Genomic DNA, 24,992 nt, shown 5'->3' on the forward strand with positions numbered 1-24,992 from the left:
GCAGGATTTGAGTCCCTGGCGGCGTAGTGTGTTACTGATGGTAGGCTTTGTTACTTTGGTCCCAGCTGGGATTTTTGCTCACCGTTCTTGTGATCATTTTGACCCCACAGGGTGAGATCTTGCGTGGAGCCCCAGATCGAGGGAGATTATCAATGGTCTTGTATGTCTTCCATTTCCTAATAATTGCTCCCACAGTTGATTTCTTCAAACCAAGCTGCTTACCTATTGCAGATTCAGTCTTCCCAGCCTGGTGCAGGTCTACAATTTTGTTTCTGGTGTCCTTTGACAGCTCTTTGGTCTTGGCCATAGTGGAGTTTGGAGTGTGACTGTTTGAGGTTGTGGACAGGTGTCTTTTATACTGATAACAAGTTCAAACAGGTGCCATTAATACAGGTAACGAGTGGAGAACAGAGGAGCCTCTTAAAGAAGAAGTTACAGGTCTGTGAGAGCCAGAAATCTTGCTTGTTTGTAGGTGACCAAATACTTATTTTCCACCATAATTTGCATATAAATTCATAAAAAATCCTACAATGTGATTTTCTGGAGAAAACATTTCTCAATTTGTCTGTCATAGTTGACGTGTACCTATGATGAAAATTACAGGCCTCTCTCATCTTTTTAAGTGGGAGAACTTGCACAATTGGTGGCTGACTAAATACTTTTTTCCCCCACTGTATGTACGTAACTAAGGCTGATGCAGGATATCCTCTGTTTTTGTGTATATACTTAATTTTAATTGTTAAAGTTTTTAAATAATTGATGTTTCAACATTTCTTGCAGTATAATAATTGTTTTTTTTATTTTGCTGTATTTTACTTGATTTAACTGTGGTGTATTATTATGTGTAAGTACGTGAATCTGGTTGAATTGAACTTCAACCACCACAGAGCAATAAGACTGCTCGACATATAATGGTGACATGACATTACTACCATGATTTTAAACAAAGATATGTATTAATTTTGAATACAGGACACTCAAAGTGTTTGACATTCTTCTTTATTCCATAAATTCCTTAAAGTCAGTTTGAGGTTTCAATTATCACCAACCTTCCCTCTTCCAAACACAGCACAGACACAACATTACATAATGTGGTAGAGAGTTCAAAGATGAAAAGACAAAAACGAAACATGACAAAGAGGTATGGAAAATATCCACACATGCCTCTATGTCTTCTCAAAACTCGGAACCACAAGAAGAGAGTTCAAATGGAGAAATGTTTGGGGTATTAGTTTGCCAATAAAAGAAACACACAGAGAGTTGAAATTGTCAAAACAGAGCTAACAAGGGACATTGAGCCAATGGTGGGACATTAGGCAGAACGTTCAGCCATTGATACATTGCTTTATGTTATAGAATGAGAACACAACTCAGTCAACAAATCTTACTGTCAAGGTGGAATCTTCAAGTTCTCTGTACTGCAGATATTTTCCCTGATTTGGAAAAAGAAAATCAACCAGTCGCCTATTTTTAATAGAGTTCTAAGCCGCCCATTTTATTGCAGTACGCTCGTGTCATTGTGTCCCTGTGTATGTGTCACTGAAAGTGGTCATCCACCCACAGAAAGGCCTGTAAAGGTCTATGTCTGGGACAAGGGAACTTCATGAAATGTACAAATAAGTTGTTCCTTCAAAACAACTCCCTACTGGCTTTGATAGACTCAATAGAATGTACCACACATACACAAAGTCTACTGTCAATCTCATTCAAGTCAAAAGTAAATGAAATACATGATCTCAGGCAAAGTGAAATTATACCACACAATCAAATCCTACTAAAAAGGAAAGAAAATGAGATATGTCTGCTTATGGGGAGGAAGTGGAACAAAAGGTTGACTTGAGAGCATATTCTCCATATATTACACCACTTTGGACCAGAGCCCTATATGAAGTAGTCATAAGTAGTATACTATCTGGTGAATAGGGTTTGTAATGTTTGTTTAAGTAGGGGTATTGCTAAGGAGATGATACAGAGAGATGGTGAACCAAAAAAACAACTGGGTTCTCAACAGTCTGTCCATTTCATTACAGTACTGGAGGTCTCAGAAGCTGCTAAGGGCTGTAGGGTTATGGCCAAAAGACTTGGGAGGTGTGTGTGTATGTGTGTGTGGCATACAGAGGTGGAGATGTGTCAGGTGTCATTTTTTAAAATTATTATTATTTATGTTATACCTTTATTTAACTAGGCAAGTAAAATTCTTATTTACAATGACGGCCTACAGGTCAGGTGTCATTAAGGTTTTGTCAGATCCAGGCTCTTTTCCTTCTCTTCTCCCATCTCCTCTTCCCTCCATCCTTATGCCTCCAGCTCAAAGCCCATGCCAACCTTGTGACCGCCTGCATTGAAGTTCTTCCCATTGATCAGAGCTGAGAGAGTCAGCTTCACTCCTAGAGAGAGAGAGAGACATTAGTCTTAACACAGAAAGTACTGCTCCTTTCATTTATACTGAACAAAAATATAAACGCAACATGCAATTTCAAAGATTTTACTAAGTTACAGTTCATATAAGGAAATCAGTCAATTGAAATAAATTCATTAGGCCCAAATCACATGACTGGGAATACAGATATGCATCTGTTGATCACATACACCTTAGCCAAATACATTTAAACTCAGATTTTCACAATTCCTGACATTTAATCCTAGTAAAAAAAATCCCTGTCTTAGGGAAGTTAGGATCACCACTTTATTTTAAGAATGTGAAATGTCAGAATAATAGTAGAGAGAATGATTTATTTCAGCTTTTATTTATTTCATCACATTCCCAGTGGGCAGAAGTTTACATACACTCAATTAGTATTTGGTAGCATTGCCTTTAAATTGTTTAACTTAGGTCAAACGTTTCGGGTAGCCTTCCACAAGCTTCCCACAATAATTTGGGTGAATTTTGGCCCATTCCTCCTGACAGAGCTGGTGTAACTGAGTCAGGTTTGTAGGCCTCCTTGCTCGCACATGCTTTTTCAGTTCTGCCCACAAATGTTCTATAGGATTGAGGTCAGGGCTTTGTGATGGCCACTCCAATACCTTGACTTTGTTGTCCTTGAGCCATTTTGCCACAACTTTGGAAGTATGCTTGTGGTCATTGTCCATTTGGAAGACCCATTTGCGACCAAGCTTTAACTTCCTGACTGATGTCTTGAGATGTTGCTTCAATATATCCACATAGTTTTCCTTCCTCATGATGCCATCTATTTTGTGAAGTGCACCAGTCCCTCTTGCAGCAAAGCACCCCCACAGCATGATGCTGCCACCCCCGTGCTTCACGGTTGGGATGGTGTTCTTTGGATTGCAAGCCCCCCCCCCCCCCTTTCCTCCAAACATAACAATGGTCATTATGGCCAAACAGTTCTATTTTTGTTTAATCAGAGCAGAGAAAAATACGATCTTTGTCCCCATGTGCAGTTGCAAACCGTAGTCTGGCTTTTTTATGGCGGTTTTGGAGCAGTGGCTTCTTCCTTGCTGAGCGGCCTTTCAGGTTATGTCGATATAGGACTCGTTTTACTGTGGATATAGATACTTTTGTACCTGTTTCCTCCAGCTTCTTCACAGGGTCCTTTGCTGTTGTTCTGGGATTGATTTGCACTTTTCGCACCAAAGTACGTTCATCTCTAGGTGACAGAACGCGTCTCCTTCCTGAGTGGTATGACGGCTGCGTGGTCCCATGGTGTTTATACTTGCGTACTATTGTTTGAACAGATAAACGTGGTACCTTCAGCCGTTTGAAAATTGCTCCCAAGGATGAACCAGACTTGTGGAGGTCTACAATTTTTTTCTGAGGTCTTGGCTGATTTATTTTGATTTCCCCATGATGTCAAGCAAAGAGGCACTGCGTTTGAAGGTAGGCCTTGAAATTCATCCACAGGTACACCTCCAATTGACTCAAATTATGTCAATTAGCCTATCAGAAGCTTCTAAAGCCATGACATCATTTTCTGGAATTTTCCAAGCTGTTTAAAGGCACAGTCAACTTAGTGTATGTAAACTTCTGACCCACTGGAATTGTGATACAGTGAATTATAAGTGCAATAGTCTTTCTGTAAACAATTGTTGGAAAAATTACTTGTGTCATGCACAAAGTAGATGTCCTATCCGACTTGCCAAAACTATAGTTTGTTAACAAGAAATTTGTGGAGTGGTTGAAAAACGAGTTTTAATGACTCCAACCTAAGTGTATGTAAACTTCAAACTTCAACTGTATCTTTAAAATAAAGTAGGGACGTGGATCAGAAAACCAATTAGTATCTGGTGTGACCATCATTTGCTTCATGCAGCGTGACACATCTCCAGTCCAGTGTAGCTCAGTTGGTAGAGCATGGCGTTTGCAACGCCAGGGTTGTGGGTTCGATTTCCATGGGGGGCCAGTATGAAAATGTATGCACTCACTAAAAAACTGTAAGTCGCTCTGGATAAGAGTGTCTGCTAAATGATTAAAATGTAAATGTAAAATGCACAGAGTTGATCAGGCTGTTGATTGTGGCCTGTGGAATGTTGTCCCACTCCTCTTCAATGGCTGTGCGAAGTTGCTGTATATTGGCGGGAACTGGAACACGCTGTCGTTCATGCTTATACATACTATATACATTTTATGGACACAGTCACTAATTATATTTTGTTTGTTTTTACTCCTGAACTTCCTCCGATCATTTTCATGATGTCCATCTGGTATGCTTCTATATGCCATATCTTTCTAACTGTGCTCTTTCACAAAAGCTCACAATATATAACCTATATACTTATTATGGACACATCATGTTTTACACTAGTTATCTTGTTGTTATTAGTTGTTGTTATTAGTCCCATCCTTCAGCTCCATTCAACACCTCCCATCTATCTCTTAACACCATCCATATTGGATTTCTATTTGCCATATATTTTTCAACTGTACTGTGATGTTTTACAAAAGTTCTGAACCTTTCTATTCTCATTGTTTCTACAGTTTGTGAATTGAAAATAAACATCTTTGCTAAAAGTATTATTATATTATTGATTGATTGACTATGACTTTTCAGATCACCCAGTAGTGCTATCTGCAGGGTCAGCTCCATGCAAATATTGCAATCATTCAGCCATTCCTGGACCTGTGTCCAGAAACAAGCTACAAATGGACAGTACCAAAACAAATGATCTAATGATTCTGTCTCTTCACAGCCAAATCTGCAGAGCTGGGAAGATTGTATCCCCATACAAATAACATTCCATTGGTAGCAAGAATTTGATATAATAATTTAAATTGAAAAATTCTAAGTTTTGAATCCGGCGTCATTTTGCGTATCAGTTCTTAAACACTATGCCATGGAATCGGTACGTCAAAAATCTCTTCCCAACTATTTTGCAATCTATATGGGACGGCTGTCAATCTTCTGGTAAACTTTTTTATTTATCACAATTTTCTTTAACCAATTATGTTCTTTAATGCAAGGCCGACAGACAAGTTCCTTACTTTTTCCCTCTTCCACTTTCCTCTTCCATTTTTGCGGTAATGCTGCAATTATTTGGTTGTAGTTTTGGGTAGAGCAGACATTTCCATATGTTTTTGTTAGCTGCATGTGCGACATAACTCCACCATTCCTACTGATAATATCATTTTCGAAGATTATACCTTTTTTAAACATTTTCTAAAAAAATAATGTTTTTTTTATCAATTAGTATATTTGAGTTTAACCACAATATTTGTTGCAATATTTGTTCTGTAATTTCTGGAGGATTCAATTGAAATTGCATCCAACTTTCTATGGCTTGTTTTATAAATAGTGATATTTGGGAGATTATTTCCTTTTCAAATACCTGAAAGTGAGGGGTTGTAATCTGAATAAAGGGAAAAAATCCCTTCTTGCACATTGGGTGAGACAATCTTACTAGTTTGCTAGAGAACCAGTTCAGATTTAAGTATAATTTTTGTATGACTGAAGCTTTTAGTGATAGGTCTAATGCTTTAATATTTAATCATTTCTGTCCTCCTAATTCATATTCATTATATAAATAGGCCCGTTTAATTTTGTCTGGCTTGCCGTTCCAAATAAAATAGAATATTTTTTTTCTCATATAATTTTAAAAAACTGTTCGCTAGGCATAGGCAAGACCATAAGCAAATAGGTAAACTGGGATAATACTAAAGAGTTAATCAGTGTGATTTTTCCACAAATTGACAGGTATTTACCTTTCCATGGTAGCAAGATCTTATCTATTTTTGCTAAATTTCTATTAAAATGTATTGGAGTGAGATCATTTATTTCATTTGGGATATGTATTCCGAGTATATCCACATAACCATCAGACCATTTTATTGGTAAACTACATGGTAATGTAAAAATTGTATTTTTTAGTGATCCAATACATAATATAGTAATTTGGTTGTAATCCAGAGAGGTTAGAAAATGTATCTAGATCCTCCATGAGGCTGTGGAGGGAATCAAGTTGTGGATTTAAAAGAAAACATGAATCATCAGCGTACAATGACACCTTTGTTTTTAAGCCCTGGATTTCTAATCCCTTGATATTATTGTTGGATCTGATTTTAATAGCTAACATCTCGATGGCCATAATAAATAGATATGCCGATAGTGGACAACCTTGTTTCACTCCTCTTGACAGTTTTACATTTTCTGAGATATAGCCATTATTTACTATTTTACACCTAGGGTTACTATACATGATTTTGACCCATTTTATAAGAGATTCTCCAAAATGTAAATGCTCCAGGCATTTATATATAAACCCCAGTCGTACTTTATCAAATGCCTTTTCGAAGTCTGCTATGAATAGCAGGCCTGGTTTCCCAGATTTTTCATAGTGTTCTATTGTTTCCAGTACTTGCCTTATATTATCTCCAATGTACAGTGTGGGAAAAAAGTATTTGATCCCCTGCTGATTTTGTACGTTTGCCCACTGACAAAGAAATGATCAGTCTATAATTTTAATGGTAGTTTTATTTGAACACTGAGAGACAGAATAACAACAAAAAAATCCAGAAGAACGCATGTCAAAAATGTTATAAATTGATTTGCATTTTAATGAGGGAAATAAGTATTTGACCCCCTCTCAATCAGAAAGATTTCTGGCTCCCAGGTGTCTTTTATACAGGTAACGAGCTGAGATTAGGAGCACACTCTTAAAGGGATTGCTCCTAATCTCAGCTTGTTACCTGTATAAAAGACACCTGTCCACAGAAGCAATCAATCAATCAGATTCCAAACTCTCCACCATAGTCAAGACCAAAGAGCTCTCCAAGGATGTCAGGGACAAGATTGTAGACCTACACAAGGCTGGAATGGGCTACAAGACCATCGCCAAGCAGTTGGTGAGAAGGTGACAACAGTTGGTGCGATTATTCGCAAATGGAATAAACACAAAATAACTGTCAATCTCCCTCGGCCTGGAGCTCCATGCAAGATCTCACCTCGTGGAGTTGCAATGATCATGAGAACGGTGAGGAATCAGCCCAGAACTACACGGGAGGATCTTGTCAATGATCTCAAGGCAGCTGGGGCCATAGTCACCAAGATAACAATTGGTAACACACTACGCCGTGAAGGACTGAAATCCTGCAGTGCCCGCATGGTCCCCCTTCTCAAGAAAGCACATATACAGGCCCGTCTGAAGTTTGCCAATGAACATCTGAATGATTCAGAGGAGAACTGGGTGAAAGTGTGGTGGTCAGATGAGACCAAAATCAAGCTCTTTGGCATCAACTCAACTCGCCGTGTTTGGAGGAGGAGGAATGATGCCTATGACCCCAAGAACACTATCCCCACCGTCAAACATGGAGGTGGAAACATTATGCTTTGGGGGTGTTTTTCTGCTAAGGGGACAGGACAACTTCACCGCATCAAAGGGACGATGGACGGGGCCATGTACCGTCAAATCTTGGGTGAGAACCTCCTTCCCTCAGCCAGGGCATTGAAAATGGGTCGTGGATGGGTATTCCAGCATGACAATGACCCAAAACACATGGCCAAGGCAACAAAGGAGTGGCTCAAGAAGAAGCACATTAAGGTCCTGGAGTGGCCTAGCCAGTCTCCAGACGTTAATCCCATAGAAAATCTGTGGAGGGAGCTGAAGGTTCGAGTTGCCAAACGTCAGCCTCGAAACCTTAATGACTTGGAGAAGATCTGCAAAGAGGGTGGGACAAAATCCCTCCTGAGATGTGTGCAAACCTGGTGGCCAACTACAAGAAACGTCTGACCTCTGTGATTGCCAACAAGGGTTTTGCCACCAAGTACTAAGTCATGTTTTGCAGAGGGGTCAAATACTTATTTCCCTAATTAAAATGCAAATACATTTATAACATTTTTGACATGCGTTTTTCTGGATTTTTTGGTTGTTATTCTGTCTCTCACTGTTCAAATAAAACCTACCATTCAAATTATAGACTGATCATGTCTTTGTCAGTGGGCAAACGTACAAAATCAGCAGGGGATCAAATACTTAATTCCCTCACTGTATCGCCCATGTAAAAAACCTGTCTGATTAGAATGAATAATGTCCGACAATACCTTTATATTTCTATGCGCTATACATTTTGCTAGAATTTTTGCATCACAACACTGAAGTGTAAGGGGCCTCCAATTTTTTAACTGGACTGGATCTTTATATTTTCCACTTGTATCCTGTTTCAGTAATAATGAAATCACCTATTAGTTTCTTCTACCCCTCCTCTGGTACTAATAGTCAAGGTTTGTAGATAAAGACAGATGTAGCTCGGCATCTGGTAGATACAGGTTAAGGTTAAGGTGATTTGAGTTACCTGGCCGGAGGGCCTGTGTGTAGCCGACTCCAATTAGACTGGCGTTGTTGACTTTGGCCTGCAGGGGGAGACAGACCGACACAGAGGTGATACAAGCACGCATTTGGCTGGTTGTGTGGTTCTAGTCCTGGCAATATGGACAGGTGTGTGGTTCTGTGTGGTTATGTATGTGTGGTTGTGGTACTCACAGACAGCGAAGCGTCCTTGTCCAGCTGGTATTTGGCTCCGATGCCGAAGCGTGTGTTATTGCTGCCGGCCGTCCAGGCCAGGTTGATGGCTGTTTCCAGGTGGCAGTTCACCTTATGGTAGATGGAGCCGCCGAACTCTGTACCGTCGTTACTGAGAGGACAAAACACCATGGGCTTATTCAGTACGGTGCTACATAGCTTTTAAATCAACTTCTGGTGGATCATGACTGGCCACTTGGCAAATGTAACACAGAAGTAATGGAAATAATGAAATTCATGGAGAAAGCAACTTAGCGCAAACACAAAGCAACCTCTGCTGGTCAGTGGTTAGGTTAGAGTCAGGGTTGGGGGTAGTAGTTAGGGTCAGGGGTAGTGGTTAGGGGTAGAAATTAAGGTTAGGGTTAGGAGTAGTGGTACTCACACGTTGGTATGGAGCTGGAAGTCCCCAGCCTTGTATCCCAGGGCAAAGTTGTTCTGGGACAGTTTAGACTTGGCTGTGTCGAAAGCCATCTGGTACCCGGCCAGCCAGCCCTCGTAGCCCAGCACAGCAGCTGCGTGAACCGTAGGGCCGGCCATGTCAAAGTCAAGGTCACAGCCCAAGTTGATGAAGTCGCGCTTGTAGCCAGTCTTCAGCTTGGCACTCGTCTTACTGCAGACAGAGAGGAAGGGGCCAGATAAAAGTAGAGAGGGTGTCAGGCTTCATGTGACATTATGGGCCAATTTGACAATAGAAAACAACAGCTCCAGTGACCGTATTACGTCTATACTGGTGCTGCGATTATTTCAAAATCCTTCATGTTCATGTGGACTACTAAAGATTAGGGAGGGAGGTAAAGATTGATCAGTGAGTGATCAGCTTACCCAGTGTTGGGCACAAACGACGTGTCCAGGGCCAGCTTCAAGCCCTTAGCCAGCTACAGACACACAGGATAGAGGAGGTATATCACATATTGTTGAACAGCAGACACAAAACAATATGAACAATATGGCTAATAATAGTACTGACTTTCAAACGTTGCGTATACATACCAGTTTTCATTTAATGAGTCAATATCAAGTGGTGTCAGGAGATGGTTAAGTGTGGTGTAACCTGGTTTTAGGCTGAACTGGTTTCAAACTCACCTGGTCCTCCATGGAGACCTCTGTGGTCAGGGTGTTGTCTGTGTTCCATTTCTGGTTGAAGCTCAGGCCCAGCTTCTTCACCTTGTACTTGGTCTCCATGTTACCTGTTGCCTTCCCTGTGTCTGTGTTACTGGAGCCTGAGGTTGTAAACTCCTGAGAAAGAGAAGGAGAGAGGAGGGAGCGAGAGGAGTGAGCGATGTTGGAGAAGGAGAGGGGAAATGAGGGATGGTTAATAGCAGAAAAGTAAGAGAGCACAGCAGAAGAAACTGGAGCAAAGGAGAGAAAATAGAAAAGAGAAGGGGAACTGATACAGAAGAGTAGTCTTAACGAGAGCTTAGCACACTCCTCACTGAAGAGAGAGAGAGAGAGAGAAATAAAGAGATAAGCACCCCTTCCACATCTCTGCCAAGCAATTCCTCTCAGGTTTGCATGACTGGTTATAGTCAGTAGCTACTATTTTGAGTAATGGTAGATACCCTTAAACAGTGATCACTGACATTGGTCATGGACAGTGTGCAGGCTTTTGTTCCACCCAGCACACCTGCTTTAACTAATCAACTAATCCTCTAGACCTTTAGTAGTTGAATCAGGTGTGTTAGTGCTGAGCTGGAACCAAATCTAGTGTTGATAACCACTGTGTTAGACACTGAGGGAATCCATGGAGAGGTGAGTGGGGAAAGGATGCTAGGGGAATGCTGTGAGCTGAGGGAAGAGACCCTGTTTGCTGGTCAAGCCAGTCATCTAGTCACTGGCAGACCAATAACTAGTAACCTATAGACCAGTAACCTGGCCAGTTAGACCAGTCTAAAGGTGTGTGTGTCTAGGGATAGGAGTTAATGTCGTTATAGCTTTAGCAGTGTAGGGGGAATGGTATCAATCAATCAGCTGGGACACTGCTGCAAAAAAGCCTGCAGGGAGCAAAAGCCTGCTCCACACAAACACACACACACACACACACACACACACACACACACACACACACACCCACACACACCCTTACCATCTGACAATGAAGTCCAGAGAGGAAGCAGAAAAAAGGCAAAGGAAGAGAGAGGCAGAGAGTTCAGTCAGAAACACACAGGTATTCACACTCAATCACTTTTCCACTCTTTCAGAAAAGAAGAGAAGATTCCCATGTACATACTGTATGCCAGAGACACCAACACTGCACCAATGTGTTTGAACTGTGAATCAGAGCTGTACAACCTCTCATTTTACAAGATACGGTTGAGTTTTCTGAGAAGTCCAAGTAAAGTGTATTTCATGAAGTCTTGGTGATTGAATTTAGTCAGAGGGAGCGTTAGATTAGTTATCCAAACGGGTAAAATACATATCCAATGTGTACAGGCGAAAATTAGATGAAGATAATGACACACACACACCCCTAAATAATCCTGCACACAGTATTGCTGCCCCTAACACTTTTAAGAGCGGATAACTGACCATTTCAGGGAACAGCAATGCTATGAGCGGGATCCATTTTGTTCTAACGTAGAAGGAGATTCTAGTCAGATAGACAGTGATGTACCGAGCTGACTCTGTGAGTTAAACAGTCTGTCAGACTCTCTGGCAGACACACACACATACACCACCAGCAGACAGTGAGTCAGCCATTTTGACTGTCCTGCTCAGCCCTGAGGCCCTGAGGTGTTAGACATGAGGCTTATAGGGCCAGACTATACGCACACACACACACACACACACACACAAATGAATGGGTCACTCGGATCGAGTGAAGCCTAAATGTAAATGTTACACATCTGTGATGAATGCTTTGAAAAACATGATATCCCTCCTTTTGCAACAAGGCCTTTACAGCCAGGTTACCGTCCTAAAATAAAGGGTGATATGTAAATAAATGTATAAAAAAGAGGAGGGATTCAACAAATGAGAGTGAAAGAGGGAGCGAGACGTTGTACTTACAACTCCACTCTGGGCCTTGGTCTTTAGGTCCAGTTTCACGATTCCAAAGCCTAGAGGGAAAAAGAGAGAGAGGAGAATGAAGAGGGGGAAGAGAAAACTCATGGTCCTGTATGGCTCAGTTGGAAGAGCATGGCACTTACAACACCAGGAATGGAGTCACTTTGGATAACAGCATCTGCTAAATGGCATATACAATCATTTACATGATTGTTTTCAATGAGGGTCATCCAAGCTTTCAAGCTTCACAGTTGTGAAACAAGAACATTTGCAGAAAAGTTGATCTAATGGTCAGATACAAAGATGCCAAGAGGCACTGTTTGACTCATTATGAATGAGGATGAACCACGTCTAAACACACACACATTGAGTCCCAGCCCCCATCCCCTTACAGTTGTAAATCAAAGGCTAGAGGTCACAGAGTCCTTGATGACCAGCTGAGGTTTATGGTCTCAGGGGGAGAGAGAGAGCGAGAGAGAGAGGTTGAGTGATCCTAAGAGCGTACAGACACATGAAATATGCAGGTGTCTCCTCCCTTTCTCCTTGTGTGTGGTGGTGGAGGGGGTGATTTGATGACTCACCATAGCCCTTGCCGAAGATGTCTTTGGCGGCTTTTCCCAGGTCTGAGTATGCAGGAGGAACAGCCATGGCGACTGTGGAGAGAGATAGACACATTAGGGTGTATCTCTGATACTACAACATCACTTCTATAACTCATAGGAGGCAAAAGGCTGTTCAAACGGAGCGCGCACTCCAGCACACATCACACTACTTCTACGAAGAAAAGGTCCAACACAGCACCTACCTATAACTTCACACAGAATACAGCTGTGTTCTAGTAAATTAGCTTTGAACTGAAACAAACACACACAGCATCTAGGCCAACACACAGTGTCCACAGCAACTAGGCCTACACACAGTGTCCACACAGCAACTAGGCCTACACACAGTGTCCACACAGCATCTAGGCCTACACACAGTGTCCACACAGCATCTAGGCCTACACACAGTGTCCACACAGCAACTAGGCCTACACACAGTGTCCACACAGCATCTAGGCCTACACACAGTGTCCACACAGCATCTAGGCCTACACACAGTGTCCACACAGCAACTAGGCCTAGACACAGTGTCCACACAGCATCTATCTACAGTGCCTTCGGAAAATATTCAGACCCCTTGACTTTTTCCACATTTTGTTAAGTTACAGCCTTATTCTAAAATTGTTTAAATTGTGTTTTTTTCTCTCATCAATCTACACACAATACCCCATAATGACAAAGCAAAAAAAGTTTTTTAGAAATTTTTGCAAAGTTATAATACAAAATACAAATAACTAATACATTTACATAAGTATTCAGACCCTTTACTCAGTACTTTGTTGAAGCACCTTTGGCAGCGACTACAGCCTCGAGTCTTCTTGGGGATGACGCTACAAGCTTGGCACACCTGTATTTGGGGAGTTTCTCCCATTCTTCTCTGCAGATACTCTCAAGCTCTGTCAGGTTGGATGGGGAGCGTTGCTGCACAGCTATTTTCAGGTCTCTCCAGAGATGATTAATCGGGTTCAAGTCCGGGCTCTGGCTGGGCCACTCAAGGACATTCAGAGACTTGTCCGGAAGCCCCTCCTGTGTTGTCTTGGCTGTGTGCCTGCGAGAGGACGTCCGAAGGGAGCTAGCCTGCCAGGACACCATGTTGTCCTTCAATCAACTGGTGGACATGGCCATCCGGTTGGACAACCTGCTGGCTTCTAGAGGACATCCTGGAAGGGGTCTGCCCGTTCCACCCCACCCCCCCAACCCGGATCACGAGATGATGGAGCTGGATGGTGCGGCGATCCGGGAGAGCGGAGGACGACAGCGCCACTGTCACTCTTGTGGCACGAGAGGACATTCAACTGTACGCTGTCGTCAGCGTTCTTTTGGGTCTGGAGGTGGCAGGCAGTGCACTCTCGCATCACCCCAGGTATCGAACACCCACACTCGTTCAGAGCCCTCTGCTGCGCACTGTACCCTACACATCCGCTTTCCTGATTACCCAGTAGTTCCCCAGTGTAAGGCGCTGGTCGATTCAGGCGCAGCTTGGAACTTTATGGACAAGTCGTTAGCACATATTCTAGGTATTACCTTGGTTCCCCTATCCATTCCACTCCCCATCAGAGCACTTGACAGTCGACCATTAGGGTCCGGGTTCGTTAGAGAAGTTACAGCACCAGTCACTATGGTTACGCACAAGTCCCATAGAGAGCAAGTCACTTTTTTTACATTATTGAGTCACCTGATTTCCCTGTTGTGTTAGGTCTTCCCTGGTTAGCATTACACAATCCCACCTTTTCATGGCCGCAGAGGGTTCTTACGGGGTGGTTGCGAGAGTGTCAGGGTAGGTGTATTGATGTTTCCGTTGGTGCAACCACGGTGGAAAGTCCAGACACTACCTCACGTTTTCCAAAACACAGGCGACTAAATTACCACCTCATCGGGCGGGGGATCGCGCGATAAACCTCCGGGTAGACGCTGTGCCTCCCAGGAGTCATGTGTATCCCCTGTCGCAGGCTGAAACTGAGACATACGTCTCCGAGTCCCTGCGCCAGGGGTTCATACGTCCCTCCACTTCGCCCGCCTCCTCAAGTTTCTTTTCGTGAAGAAAAAAGACGGAGGTCTGCGCCCTTGCATTGATTACCGAGCACTGAACAAGGGGACAATACGTTATAGTTATCCTCTACCCCTCATTCCATCTGTGATCGAGTCAATGCATGGGGCGCGCTTCTTCACAAAATTAGATCTCCGGAGTGCGTACAACCTGGTGTGTGTCCGAGAAGGGGACGAGCGGAAGACAGCATTCAGCACCACCACGGGCATTACGAATACCCGGTGATGCCTTACGGTTTGATGAATGCTCCATCCGTCATTGGCTGACTCCAACCACGGTCAAGGAGGTGCAGCGCTTTATTGGCTTTGCCAACTACTATCGGAGGTTTATCCCGGGCTTTGGCAAGGTCGCAGCTCCCGTAACATCTCTGTTGAAGGGTGAGCCGTCCCGGCTCCGCTGGTCTGCTGAGGCTGACAGGGCCTTCAGTAACCTGAGGGTTCTGTTCACCTCAGCCCCGGTACTGGCCCATCCCGATCCATCACTACCGTTCGTAGTGGAGGTGGATGCGTCCGAGGTAGGGATAGGCGCTGTACTGTCTCAACAGCCCCTCCGCCTGCCCTGCCGGAAGCTGAGCCCACGGTTTGTGGGGCCGTTCAAAGTCCTGAGGAGGGTAAACGAGGTTACATATAGGTTATTACTCCCTCCAAACTACCGTATTAACCCCTCGTTCCATGTGTCTCTCCTCAGGCCGGTGGTGGCTGGTCCGCTCCAGGAGTCTGAGGTGCGGGAGGTTCCTCAACCCCCTCTGGACATCGAGGGGGCCCCGGCGTACTCCTTCCGTTCCATCCTGGATTCGAGGCGTCGGGTACCTTGTGGAGTGGGAGGGGTACGGTCCGGAGGAGCGGTGCTGGGTTCCGGTAAGGGATATCCTCGATCCCTCCCTATTGCGGGATTTCCACCGTTACCATCCGGCTCGCTCTGCTCCGCGTCCTCCTGGCCATCCCCGAGGCCAGTGTCGGCGCGCTGCTGGAGCTGCGCGTCAAGGGGGGGGTACTGTCACGACTTCCTCCGATTTGTCATTATGGGGTATTGTGTGTAGATTGTTGAGGATTTTTTTTGTTTTATTCATTTTGAAAAAGTCAAGGGGTCTGAATACTTTCCGAAGGCACTGTATGCGTTCACAGTCACACACACCACACGCTGCTCTAGAAAGTTTTTCAACAGAAGCAAACACACACACCAACATACACCACACAGTGTCTACTAACTAGTGGATATACAGGCCCACTAATGCCTTACTCTTGGTAAGGTGCTCACACAATCCTTGACTGTGTCCTAAATAATATTCACACTAGTATACTAGGCTATTCAGTATGAATGGCAAATACATAGCTTCATACTAAAGTAGTATCCAAAGTTGTGTTGGATGTCATGAGCACTCTCTCTCCCTGGTAGCAACATTAATTGCATTCAATTCTCTGCCACTCTGCTCACTCTCTCCCTACTCTGCCTAACGAGCTCCACCTGGCTCCGCCCTGCTCTGCTCTTGTTACCTGGCCAGCTGCACTGCATTTCCCACTCACCATCCTCACCTTGCCTCACTCTGTTCTATTACTCTGCCAGCTGAACTGCATTTCCCCACTAACCTCTCCCAGTATATCAAGCCCTGTTTTTCAGCCAAGCCCTGTCAGATCGTCTTCAAACCCGGACCAGTAACCTGCCTGTCTGCGCTCTGACTCCTGTTTGTGATACCGATCCTTTCTTGACTGCCTCCTTGTTCTACTGCCCCGTCTAGCCCGACCTGCCTTCTGGACCTCGACTACTCTCCGATCTTCAGCCCCTCCGGTCTCCGACCACCAGATGAGCGTGCCCAGACGCTTCACCACCCTCAGCCCGATACGCCGCTCCATCACTGGGGAACACACACACTAAGCACTTGGACTGGACACCCCCGGACATTTGGTGACCCCCGGAGCACAGGTACCCACAGGACCCTGTAGCACCCCTGGAACCCCTGACACCCCTGGCACTCCTCTTCCCGCCTGAAACCTTCAATAAAGAACTCTGAATTTGAACTTGCGCTCTTGGGTCCTCTTCTGTCCGTGACAGAACGATCTGACCATCATGGACCCAGCGCACTCCCTGACCACGATGGAAGAAGAGCCAGAGATGACTGCCCTACAGCGACTGGAACGCTCTGAGGGAGACATAAATCGGATGGCTGGCGACATCGCTTCCCTTCTCCAGCTATTCAACCAGCAGCAACAACAGTTCCAACTGCAGCAACAACAGCTAGCCCAAGCCCTGCAACTACTCTCAAACCCGGCTACTCCACCTGCACCCCCCCCTGGTCCTTCTGTTCCTGTACCACCGACACTCCTTCATCCCTCCGCTGGAGGTCCCAATGCTGCAGGCCCGGCAGTGCTGCCACCAGATCCCCACGCTCCTGAACCAAAGATTGGGAACCCGGAACGTTTTGATGGCAACCAGAAGCAAGTAAGACCATTCTTGAGCAGCTGCCGAATCCAGTTTGCACTACAGCCCAGGACTTTCTCAACAGAGGGAGCCAAGGTGGGGTATGTCATCACACATCTCACCGGTCGAGCTCGGTTGTGGGGAACGGCGGAATTCGACCGGCAAACCCCAGCCTGTGCCTCCTTCAGTGCCTTTGAGGAGGAGATGTTAAAGGTCTTTGACCTAGGCTCGCCAACAGCCGAAGCGTCACAAGCTCTGCTCACCATCCGTCAGGGCAATCGGACAGTGGCAGACTTCTCCATTGACTTTCGTACCCTGGCCAGTCAAAGCTCGTTTAACCCAGAGGCACTGGTGCAAGCCTTCCTCCATAGCCTGGCGGACTATATCAAAGACGAGCTTGTTTCCCATGACCCGCCCTCAACGCTTGATGCCGCCATTGACCTTGCCGTCCGCATTGACCGCCGTATACAGACCCGGAGGAGGGAGAAGGGCCGTCTCAGTCAACCTGCCATCCGCACTCGGGTCGATACCGCTTCTGTCCAGCCCCTGCCTGTCAAGTCCCATAGCCAACTCAATCAGCCTGAGCCCATGGAGATTGGCCGTGCCTCTCTGACTCCCGAGGAGCGTCGGCGCCGTCTAAGCTCCAACCTTTGCCTCTACTGTGGTGGCGAAAATCACCGTGTCGCCACTTGTCCGGCAAAAGCCGCAGCTCACCAGGTGTAGGGGAGATCCGGGTGAGCTCAACAAGCCTTCAGTCTCCCTCCATCCGAAAGACCCTGCTTCATCTCCGCCTTCAGCTTTCTGACAAGACTCATACATTGGCCGCCCTTGTGGATTCCGGAGCCGAAGCAAACATCATGGACCCTGAGCTTGCACAGCAACTGGGCGTGAACCATCATCAACTGACACAACCCATTCCTGCACGAGCCCTGGATGGGCATCATCTTGGCACTGTCACTCATATCTCCGCCCCTGTGACAATCCTGCTGTCAGGAAACCACCAGGAGTCCATCCAGTTTCACCTCCTACACTCACCTGGCCAACCACTCATTCTTGGATACCCGTGGCTCCGTCAGCACAACCCCCACATCGACTGGGAGACAGGAACAGTCCGTGAGTGGGGAAGGAGTTGTCACCAGACCTGTTTAAGGGGGGCCACCCTGCCCGTTCACCGGGAAAGATCTAGCGCTACCCCCGACATATCCAATGTTCCGGCCTGTTACCACAGCCTGAAAGAGGTGTTCAACAAATCCAAGGCGACATCTCTACCCCCACACAGACCCTATGACTGCGCGATTGATCTCCTGCCTGGCACAGCACCTCCCAAGGGTCGTCTGTATTCACTGTCAGCCCCGGAAAGAAAGGCCATGGAGGACTACATTAATGACTCTCTTGCCGCCGGGATAATTAGACCGTCATCTTCCCCCGCAGGAGCGGGATTCTTCTTTGTCGGCAAGAAGGACGGTTCTCTTCGTCCATGCATAGATTACCGGGGTCTGAACGACATCAGGGTTAAGAATCGCTACCCACTGCCCTTACTTTCGTCTGCCTTCGAACTGCTGCAGGGAGCCACTGTATTCACAAAGCTGGACCTTCGCAATGCCTACCATCTGGTGCGGATGAGGGAGGGAGACGAATGGAAGACAGCGTTCAACACACCAACCGGCCACTATGAATATCTCGTCATGCCCTTCGGCCTCACCAATGCCCCAGCAGTTTTTCAAGCCCTAGTGAATGATATCCTCAGGGACATGCTAAATACGTTCGTATTTGTGTACCTTGACGATATTTTAATATTCTCAAAGACTCTGTCAGAACACACGCACCACGTCCAGTTGGTCCTGCGCCGCCTGCTGGAGAACTCTCTTTTCGTGAAGGCAGAGAAGTGCGAGTTCCATGCCAAAACCGTTTCATTCCTGGGGTATGTGGTGACCGAGGGCAGCATTCAGATGGATCTCACGAAGGTGTCGGCTGTCACTTCCTGGCCAGTTCCTGAGTCTCGGAAAAAGTTGCAACAGTTCCTGGGCTTTGCCAACTTTTATAGGAGATTCATCAGAAACTATAGCACAGTGGCTGCACCCCTCACGGCGCTAACCAGCACTAAACAACCGTACCAATGGACATCAGCTGCTGATAAGGCCTTCAATATCCTCAAGACATGTTTCACTTCTGCTCCCATCCTCCAGATGCCAGATGCAGCAAGGCAGTTTGTGGTGGAGGTAGATGCTTCGGACGTGGGAGTGGGTGCAGTGCTTTCTCAAAGAGCAGCTGAGGATGGCAAGATGCACCCCTGTGCCTTCTACTCCCGTCGGCTAACCCCTGCCGAATGCAACTACGACATTGGGAACCGCGAGCTGTTGGCTGTCAAGCTCGCCCTTGAAGAATGGCGGCACTGGTTAGAGGGGTCAAAGGAACCATTCGTAGTGTGGACAGACCACAAGAACCTGGAGTATATCCAAACAGCCAGGAGGCTGAACTCCCGTCAACAGCGGTGGTCTCTGTTCTTTACGCGCTTCAATTTCACGCTCTCCTACCGCCCGGGATCTCGCAACATCAAACCTGATGCTCTTTCCCGGATGTTTCAGAAGGACGAGACCACCGCCATGACAGCCCCCATTCTTCCCAGCCACTTGGTCGTAGCGGCCCTCACCTGGGAGATCGAGAAGCAGGTCATGGAGGCTCTTCGGGACCAGCCAGGTCCAAGCACCAGCGCCCCCAACCGTCTGTTTGTTCCAGCAAATCTCAGGTCACCTGTGATTCAGTGGGGGCACGAATCCCGTCTGGCCTGTCATCCCGGCATCACTCGCACCCTTCATCTGGTCCGCCAGCGGTTCTGGTGGCGGCGGATGAGACGGGATGTCCGAGAATTCATCCGAGCTTGTCCCACTTGTAACCGAAACAAGACCCCCAACCAGCCTCCTGCTGGGTTGCTGCAACCCCTACTCATACCCAAGAGGCCCTGGTCCCACGTTTCACTGGACTTTGTTACGGGCCTTCCGCCCTCTGACGGACACACAGTCATCCTTACCATTGTTGACCGCTTTAGTAAGATGACCCACTTCGTGCCCCTTCCCAAACTACCCTCTGCTAAAGAGACCTCCCAGGTGGTCCTGGAACATGTGTTTCGTATCCATGGCCTACCCCAGGATATAGTGTCAGACCGGGGCCCGCAATTCTCAGCAACCTTTTGGAAGGAGTTCTGTCATCTCCTTGGGGCCACCGCCAGCCTATCGTCTGGATTCCACCCGCAGTCAAACGGCCAGACTGAACGCATGAACCAGGAGCTGGAGAAGGCACTGAGGTGTGTGGCTTCCCAAAATCCCCGGGCCTGGGCTCAACACCTGCTCTGGGTGGAATATGCCCATAATTCACTCACCAGTTCCTCCACCGGGCTCTCCCCCTTTCAGTGTGTCTACGGGTATCAACCTCCACTGTTTGCCAGCCAGGAGGCGGATGCCACCTGTCCGTCTGCTCTTGCGTATGCCCGCCGCTGCCGCCGCACTTGGGCCCAGGCTCGCACTGTGCTCCTGAAGTCTGGAACCAGCTACGCCGTCGGTGCCAACCGACGGAGGACCCCAGCACCTACTTACCGGGTTGGTCAGAAGGTCTGGCTGTCTGCCCGGGATCTGCCGCTGCGGGTTGAATCACGAAAGCTGGCCCCTCGCTTCATTGGTCCTTTTCTTGTGCAGAAAGTCATCAGTCCAACGGCGGTCCGACTTCAGTTGCCCGCTTCCATGCGGGTCCACCCCACCTTCCACGTCTCCAAGGTCAAGCCGGTCCATGAAAGTCCCCTGGTCCCTGCAGCTCCGGCGCCACCTCCTCCGCGCCTCGTAGATGGCGGTCCTGTCTTCACCGTCCGGCGGCTGCTCCGCTCTAGGCGAAGGGGTAGGGGTCTCCAGTACCTCGTTGACTGGGAGGGATATGGTCCAGAGGAGAGGACCTGGATCCCGGCCAGGAGGATAGTGGACCGGACCCTTATCACTGACTTCCACCGACTACATCCTGATCAGCCTGCAATCCGTAGGGGCCGTCCAAGAGGGGTTCCTAGCCGTCCTGCCCGCCCTGCTTCCTGTCCTGTGCCTGACCCTGCTCCTGTCTCAGTGCCTGTCCTGTCTCCCGACCGTGACCCTCCAGCTCCTTCTGAGGATGAGGAGATTCACTCGGACCGCTCGGAGGAGTTCTGACCCGCCGCCTGCTCCCCTCCACCCTCCCGGCATGATGTTGTTCTTGGGACTTCTGGGGCCGTCCCTTGGAGGGGGGGTCCTGTCATGAGCACTCTCTCTCCCTGGTAGCAACATTAATTGCATTCAATTCTCTGCCACTCTGCTCACTCTCTCCCTACTCTGCCTAACGAGCTCCACCTGGCTCCGCCCTGCTCTGCTCTTGTTACCTGGCCAGCTGCACTGCATTTCCCACTCACCATCCTCACCTTGCCTCACTCTGTTCTATTACTCTGCCAGCTGAACTGCATTTCCCCACTAACCTCTCCCAGTATATCAAGCCCTGTTTTTCAGCCAAGCCCTGTCAGATCGTCTTCAAACCCGGACCAGTAACCTGCCTGTCTGCGCTCTGACTCCTGTTTGTGATACCGATCCTTTCTTGACTGCCTCCTTGTTCTACTGCCCCGTCTAGCCCGACCTGCCTTCTGGACCTCGACTACTCTCCGATCTTCAGCCCCTCCGGTCTCCGACCACCAGATGAGCGTGCCCAGACGCTTCACCACCCTCAGCCCGATACGCCGCTCCATCACTGGGGAACACACACACTAAGCACTTGGACTGGACACCCCCGGACATTTGGTGACCCCCGGAGCACAGGTACCCACAGGACCCTGTAGCACCCCTGGAACCCCTGACACCCCTGGCACTCCTCTTCCCGCCTGAAACCTTCAATAAAGAACTCTGAATTTGAACTTGCGCTCTTGGGTCCTCTTCTGTCCGTGACAGTTGGAGCCTTGTTACTGAGCTAAATGTGGGAATCTAATTCTCTTTTATAAAGGTGTTCTTTGTCAAATCAATGTACTGTCAAGTACTGATGGCCGGGCCAGCTACAGTAGCCCTGATCTGGTCTACTGGGCCTGTGATATATTGCTTCTCGCTCCCCCCTACCTCCCCACTCTAGCCCAGCCAATTGGTTTAACACCATTTATTCCTGGCATCAGTCTATTAGTGAACCGCTAGCTAGCATGGTTTAACTTAATGGGATTGACTCTTACGAGGCAGGGACTGCTTGTGTTTTGGCCCCTGGTATACCAGGTAAACATCTCTCTAAATAGGAAACCACATGGCACAGCCTGATTTGGGACACCTTAAGATAGGAATAAGTTGCCCTAAAATCAAAGTTTGTTTGATTTTGGGGTGAACTGTGCCTTTAAAAGCATGTCACTTCATTGCCTAAGTCAGTGCTGTTAGTAGCTAGCTGCCTGCGTCTGAAACTGTTAGCGTAAGAAGATGTGGAAGCAGATGTATGCCATATAGCGATCGCGGTATACGCCACAGCACTCACTCTAGTATGCCACTATGCGCTATTGAACGAAAGTAAGCCTAAGCCTAAGCCTAAGCCAGAGTTTGGCTGGTCAGCAACTACCACTGCACACAACTGCACTATGCTAACTTTTATAATGTCACCATGGTCCCCTGTGTCTCTGCTTGGATATTGGACCTGTGTGTGTGTGTGTGTGTGTGTGAAGGTGACTTTGCTGTGGCAGTGTGTCTCTTTCTGCTCTTGCTGGTGACTAGGGGCTGTCCCAACACTCCTAATACCTTCCTACCCTTGTCTCCTTTCAAGTTTTTTTCCCCTCAATGACCACTTTAATATATGCCCTTTCAGATTAGTGGCATGTAACGTATCACGTTACCTATCAAGTCCTCTCACATCCGTAGTTGTGACGGAATGGCGACAAGGACAGGGCAAGAATGGAAACAAGGACTGTTGGGTGTGGGAAAAAGCCCAGTGTTTCTTAAAGGGATACTTCGGGATTTTGACAATAAGGCCCTTTATCTACTTCCTCAGAGTCCGATGAAATTGTGGATACCATTTTTATGTCTCTGTGTCCAGTATGAAGGAAGTTAGAGGTAGTTACGTGAGCCTGCTAGCAGACACTCATAGACTTCCAGTCATTGCGCTAACGCTAGTTAGCAATTGCGTTAGAACTAGTTAACAACTTCCTTCAAACTGCATGCAGAAACATAAATATGGTATCCAAAAGTTCATCTGACTCTTGGAAAGTAGATAAAGGGCCTCATTTCCAAAATCCTGAAGTATCCCTTTAAGTACTCTCTGACACTTGTGTTTGTAATAAGTGCTATACATCTGTAACATCTGAATGATAGATTGATCGATCGATTGAGACAGTCCAGGGGACCCTGATGACATCTTTGTCCCTCTCTCCCCCACCTCCCTCACTCACCCTTGTGGCAACATGGCGCACAGGGAGCTCCTTTGTTCTGATTGGCCTGTGCTGCTGGACTCGCCTCCTTCCTCACCACGCTCGCCTTCTCTCCTCCTTTGTCTGACATGACTCTTCAGATGTGGGGAAGAGTACAAGGAAGGACAGAAGACTTAGGCATGCAATCTCTCACTGTTTTCACAACAATGCTAGTGGTGTGTGTACTGTGAGTTTGGTCTGCTTTGGTTTAACTGGACTGGTCCAAACCTCATGTCTCTATCATAATCCGTAAAAAATGTATTGGTGGTAAAAATTAGGGCGACTAAATCAATGGAGGCCAGCGAAAAGAAGTGGCCAAAAATCTGGAAAATAGCATTGCGTCAGATAGGCTGGATGCTGTGCAAGAATGAAGGTACCTGACAGGCTTACCATTGAACTCCTCATCTTTCTTCTCAAATCCGAAGGACAGAAAACAATATAGATGTAAGATAGATATTGATTTGTAGTATTTTCATATTTTAGAATACACTGTTCATATTAATAGGAAGTTCATTTTGGAAGACTTCTCACAAAAACAAGCGTATCTCTGAAATGTCAATGGAGCACTGAGTGGAAACAACTAGGAAGATAACGAACACAAAATGTAAAATCCTCTAAAAGTTTCGGCAAGAAAGCTGCACCACTCTGTCAACAGAGCTTGGTGCTTATTATTGAATGTATTAGGTTACGAAAATCCAACTTTTTGGATATAATGTTAAAGGTGCCCTATGTTAATAGTTCACCTAATTTCAGTTTGTGACAAAACAAGCAAGTATAGTGTAGAGAATCATTGTACCATCTAAACCGCCGTGAAATATCTTTTGCATAACCAAAAATATTGTATTTTCAGCTGTTTGAAGCTGGAGTATAAAACCAAAAGTAAAAGATGCAAAAACAAAACTTAAGAACGGGAAGCATAGAAATAGCGCACCTATAACAGATCTACCACTTCTTAAACTTGCTTTCAATGAGAATGACAGATCTATAACTCACATTTCTATGTGCATTTAGCCGCGTTGCCCAGAAAGTTACATATTGTAGCTTTAATGATATGTTAGAGAAAGACCCCACTGAACTATTCAGAACACGAAGAATCATATTTGTCTTGGTAAAATGTATTTTATAATATAAAGTGATGTTATAGATATGTGGTAGTAGAGTAGAGGCCTGAGGGCACACATTTAATACGTTGTGAAATCTGTTATGAATGTATTGTAATGTTTTTAAAATGTATAACTGCCTTAATTTTGCTGGACCCCAGGAAGAGTAGCTGCTGCCTTGACAGCAGCTAATGGGGATCCATGATAAATACAAATGTCATCACCAAAGCACGTTTTCACGGTGGACACCCTATTATACTGAACCATTTACATTTTTATCCAGAGCGACTTACAGTTTGTGAGTGCATACATTTTCATACTGGCCCCCCGTGGGAAACAAACCCACAACCCTGGCGTTGCAAGCGCCATGCTCTACCAACTGAGCTACAGGGGACCAGAGGGTGTGTCCTCAGCACTGATAAAGCAGT

General features: G+C 46.4%; 2 protein-coding genes across 3 annotated transcripts in view; one reads left to right on the forward strand and one right to left on the reverse strand.

The window, feature by feature from the left end:
- ikbkb (inhibitor of nuclear factor kappa B kinase subunit beta) overlaps positions 1-987 on the forward strand; it is a 22,112-nt gene extending 21,125 nt beyond the window's left edge. The window contains exon 23 of the mRNA XM_084181299.1: positions 604-987. The gene's annotated coding sequence lies outside the window, so the exon portion shown is untranslated. The remainder of the gene's footprint in view (positions 1-603) is intronic.
- The window catches only part of LOC311145122 (non-selective voltage-gated ion channel VDAC2-like), a 27,056-nt gene continuing 3,047 nt past the window's right edge, over positions 984-24,992 (reverse strand). Inside the window, exons 2-10 of one of the 2 annotated variants that reach the window (XM_084181314.1) lie at positions 23,447-23,559; positions 12,555-12,626; positions 11,977-12,026; positions 10,054-10,206; positions 9,793-9,845; positions 9,353-9,580; positions 8,932-9,082; positions 8,744-8,801; positions 984-2,387 (exon numbers count right to left, since the gene is read on the reverse strand). In XM_084181314.1, coding sequence (XP_084037440.1) covers positions 2,296-2,387; positions 8,744-8,801; positions 8,932-9,082; positions 9,353-9,580; positions 9,793-9,845; positions 10,054-10,206; positions 11,977-12,026; positions 12,555-12,626; positions 23,447-23,555 — 966 coding nt within the window. In that variant the 5' untranslated portion in view covers positions 23,556-23,559 and the 3' untranslated portion in view covers positions 984-2,295. The remainder of the gene's footprint in view (positions 2,388-8,743; positions 8,802-8,931; positions 9,083-9,352; positions 9,581-9,792; positions 9,846-10,053; positions 10,207-11,976; positions 12,027-12,554; positions 12,627-23,446; positions 23,560-24,992) is intronic. The other variant, XM_084181315.1, reaches the window with a different exon arrangement.

The sequence above is a fragment of the Coregonus lavaretus genome (genome assembly GCF_964263955.1).
Source record: "Coregonus lavaretus genome assembly, chromosome: 17".
Taxonomy (NCBI): Eukaryota; Metazoa; Chordata; class Actinopteri; order Salmoniformes; family Salmonidae; genus Coregonus; species Coregonus lavaretus.